We start from the raw sequence: 4,704 nt of genomic DNA on the forward strand, positions 1-4,704 counted from the left end.
TCCAGACTGGCTATGGAGATAGGAATCAGCATCGAATGTGTGTGGCCACCAGACCAGACCACATGATACTCAGCTCTATTTCATATCCCTCTATTTTTCCACTAATTGGGTGGCAAACTTAGTTTTGGAAGAAAGGATTCCCGCCATATAGGAAAGTAATATCAGCTAATGTGACGTCATCCTGTAGGCTCACCCACCCACTCAAGAGGATTACTGAAAACACCCAAGAACTCCTGAATATATTTCTTAAGAGGGAAAAGTGCTAGTATCAGACCAAATGTATTCTAGACCCTATGTGGAAACTGGTGGATTGGTGTCTCAACAGCCAGGGTGAGAAATTTGTAATTCATGTCCAATGCAACTAGTATTCTTGGCTTTGTGTTTTTGGCTTACTTTTGACCACCTGCCTTTAATCAGTCTGCTGTAACAGTCACTTACATAAATAAGACCCACAGGCAACTCTACGGCAAGCCAGGTGAGGGGACTGTGTCCAGAGCAAAAGCTGAGATGTAGCAGTTGTTGACTTCTTTAAGACTGAGTACACACCTGGCAGGGCACAGCTAAAATAGCACAAAACTGTAGTCATCTCAGTGGACACATCAGGCCAACTGCCTTATGAAATGAAGGATTCCCTCTGAGATGAGCACCTGGTTTTATGGCCTGGGAATGGTTAGTGGACAAGTTCCATGGTTCTAGTTGTGACGCAAGACAGCACATTTGTTTCTACATCCATTTCTGAACAATCAACTCCGTATTGAAATTTGATACACCCTCTATGCCGAGAGTATTATTCAAAGAATTGTGAGCTACCAGCTACATATGCACTTTAGAATTCACACCGAGACGCAGGCAAACATCACTGATGCTCCGCTCCTGTGAAAAGAAGGCCATTTCCATATGCTTCAGCTTGCATCAATTCAGTGTCATATCATTTGGCCTGAACGGGGTGTCACATAATTTCAGAGGCTAGTGGACTAGATATTGCAACCTACGCTCAATTAAAAAGTTGTTTTTGATTCTGTTTCCTTTGGCACCAATCCCACACATAGTGCAGATGATAGTACCTTACCCTTAGAGTTGAAAAAAAAAGGCTTCTTTAATGGCTAGGAGACACAGAAAACAGGACTCAGTTTGCCGTGGCAACCTAATGCCCTGGTACTATCCAATCAGTTCTTCACTCTGGGGACAGAGTGTCATGGTCCAGTACTCCAGGGTGCATTTTCAACTCTTCCCTCAGCTCACTGAATCCTGAGAATTGTGTGAGAGTCCTGGCCAACCTGACAGTCTACAGGGATTCTTCAGGGCAATCATAAAGCTCACTGCCCGAAACACCGAGTGACAGATGTGAGCTTCATACACTGATTCTTAGGTCTCTGCCTCTCTGTCGTAGTAAGGACTTTCTACCCTTTATGGAACAGTATTTCGGTGAGTTGGCTATTTCTGCATGAAAGTTATGGATGAGCAAGGAACAAGGACTTCAAAGTCCACTCAAGAAACATCTGGACCATAATTAATCAGAAGAGAAAATTGAAATGTTTAATATTGTCAGGAACTCCAAAGGAGCGAACTGGTACATTTGATAATGTGTTTACAAATAATTATATGTAATGTATTTGATAATGTACTGGGAACAATTTAGACAAACATTTAATTTCAAGATCAGTTGTCTCTACCTTTGTCTTTATATCTGTACCAGTAGCTTCCTTTTTTGAGTGGAGTGTGGGTTTCTTTCTCTGATTCATTCAATTTTTAGAAATCAGAAAATTCACTGCCCTGCTTAGAAATGTAACCCAAACTTCTATTGTTGAGGATCAGTTTTATAAGAGGTTTACAACCATCATGGGTCATACACTGGCCAGAACCTTCTGTCATATTCTACTGCCAATGGGTAACTCTGTCTTGACACTGGCCTCACTGAGAGTAAACCCTTGGTTTTGAAATGCCCATAATTCATGGCCAGTCTCAGAGTGCCACATTAACTGGGGGTTGCCTTCAGACTTGGTCAGTACTCGGAAATATTGTAACAGAAAAGTGTTCTTTATAGAAAGACCTCAAGCCATGATATCCACAGGTGAGAGTAAATGTTGAAGAATTAGGGTGAATCTGGTTCCCTTGAGATCAAAGGAAGGAGTTTACCCTAATTCAATATTAAAGGGAGTTAAATAAATGCCCAGATTTCCACTGAGCACAAGCCTTCAGTGACCTTATCTGAAGTCACCCTGGAGCCAAAAGAACAGGAGTGTCAAAGAACTGCCAGGAGAGTTGCTGAAATTTTAAACATAAAAGATTAAATATTCAGAAGGTTTATGACGGCAAAGTGTTCAGAGAGGGAGACAGTCTGATCTCTCTGTACCCATCATCTGAGAGGATGATCAGTATCAAAAGGCAGTATGAAAAAGCATGTTTCTGGCTGCTAGCTTATGTTGTGAAGCTCTCCGGAAGAGGTCCCAACAGTAGCCTGTGTATATAGAAATGTCAGTGGTACATAGTCTTGAAACTGGGAAAATGGGGCCTGGACATCTGCCTTATGTGCAGGCCAAAGATGGGAAATAAGAACTGCCGCTGAAGGTCGCTCTCTCAGACTGCAGTGTACGTGGCGAATACTGTCGCAGTTTGTCCCTGACAGCATTGCCCATTCAAACAATCCATCCTTCCATAAGCAAACCCACTGCAGCAGTGTGGCAACATGAACAGCGTTTTTTAGCGACATTGCTGTATTGTCATGTCACTAAACTCAGGCTGTTTCACCAATGTGGGCACCTTTGACAACAAAAAGCTTCCATTGCCTGTGACCAGCATTTGCTTTCTTAGCAAGAGAGCAGTCTTCCTGACAATCTGCTGCTTACATTACTGCATCCTATGGCAAAATATTCATTGCCTTCGATGAGTGTCAAGAATTTGAGAATGGAAACAAAATTATTGTTCACTTGTCAGTGTAGATGATGCCTGAGGCCAACATGAGGATTTGAAAGAAAATGTGTCCCCAAAAGAAACCAAGGAAATAGAGGTACTATCCTATGCCCCAAACAAAAATATCCTTTTGACTCGCATGTCCATTTTGTTGAGTACAAAGTCATAGTTCAACAGGACAAAGTCTGCTTCCATGGGGGAACTTGGTTCCTTTACAATATAGGATTGCCATTACAATCTGATAGACCTATGATTCATGTATTACATTGTTCTCACTAAAAATTGAACACTCTAGGTGCTTGTCTGAAGTTCACATAGTTAAATTAAATCCTTGTTGAGGTGTCTGGGAAATCTGAGTTTTTCCTACCAATGGACATACATGTTGAAGTTATTTACATTGAAGTTTATCATGCTGCCCATTCAGCTGGCTAGGTTATCTCCCTCTGAGGAGTTCTCTGGATTTCACAGTGACCAAAATATTCTCTGCAAATTTTGGCACTAAACTGGTGACATCCCTTTCTAGAATATTTACAATATTATTTGTAATCAAGTATATAACTTACCTCCCACTTCTTTTCCCACTTCTCAGGTATATAGAGCATTTCTGAACCTGAATGACACGTTGACCACACTGCCTCATGGCAGCTTTCAACGTCACCCCTTCTGAGTCATCAACGTTTCTCCTCTTGGGTATCCCTGGCCTGGAACCTGACTACGCCTGGATTTCCATCCCTTTTGCTATGTGCTACATGATCAGCTTGTTAGGAAATCTCATGATTCTGTTTGTTGTTGTCACAGAGCAGAAAATGCACAAGCCAATGTACCTGCTGCTCTGCATGCTCGCGCTCACAGACATTGGTAAGGCTACATCCATTGTCCCAAAGGCCCTGTGCATATTTTGGTTCAGTTTGAAAGCTATTACCCTGGCTGCATGCCTCACCCAGATGTTCTTTCTTCACATGTTTTCAGCTATGCATTCTGCTGTCCTTGCAACAATGGCCTTTGATCGCTATGTTGCCATATGTAATCCTCTGAGATACAGCACCATCCTCACTAATGGACGAACAGCCAAGCTAGGGCTCATAGGTTTCATAAGAAGTATTCTATACATTCTGCCCATGCCGCTGCTCATTTGCAGACTGTCATTCTGTGCCAATCACATGATCCCTCACACATACTGTGAGCACATGGCTGTGGCAAAAATGTCATGTGGGGACATCACAGTTAACAAGATATATGGCTTGGTGGTAGTGTTGGTAGTCATTGGGTTTGATGTGATGTTCATTGTTCTGTCTTACACTCTGATCTTAATGGCTGTCCACCGGATATCCTCCAAGAAAGCCCAACAGAAAGCTCTCAACACCTGCACATCCCACCTCTGTGTGATGCTGTTGTCTTATAGTTCCTGCCTCTTCTCCAGCCTGACACACCGGTTTGGTGAGGGCATTTCTCCACATGCTCACATCATCTTGGCCAATGTCTATTTCATCATCCCTCCAATGCTTAACCCTATCATTTATGGGGTCAGAAGCAAAGAGCTTTGTGAGAAAGTCGGCAAACACACTTGCAGAAGGTGATCGCCTTTGGCCACTCACTGTAAATCTGGAAGGAAGGAAGGAAGGAAGGAAGGAAGGAAGGGCAGAGGATATCTGTTTATTTATCAAAGGTGTTTTGTTGATATTTGGCTGATCTCATCATCATCATCATAGAAGTCCACAGTCCTAGAAGTTCCTCTGACTTAATGCCTTATCACTCCTACCATAAACAATCCTTACTCCATTGCTAAGTTCCCTT

The 4,704-nt window shown here is 42.5% G+C and overlaps 1 protein-coding gene across 1 annotated transcript; it reads left to right on the plus strand.

Annotated features, from left to right (window-relative positions):
* Window positions 1-3,548: 3,548 nt before the first annotated feature.
* LOC142007628 (olfactory receptor 52E2-like) lies at window positions 3,549-4,487 on the plus strand. Its single transcript, XM_074984316.1, has one exon. It carries the CDS (start codon window positions 3,549-3,551, stop codon window positions 4,485-4,487), a length of 939 nt encoding a protein of 312 aa, XP_074840417.1.
* Window positions 4,488-4,704: the final 217 nt, after the last annotated feature.

The sequence above is a fragment of the Carettochelys insculpta genome, chromosome 1 (assembly GCF_033958435.1).
Source record: "Carettochelys insculpta isolate YL-2023 chromosome 1, ASM3395843v1, whole genome shotgun sequence".
NCBI classification, from domain to species: Eukaryota; Metazoa; Chordata; order Testudines; family Carettochelyidae; genus Carettochelys; species Carettochelys insculpta.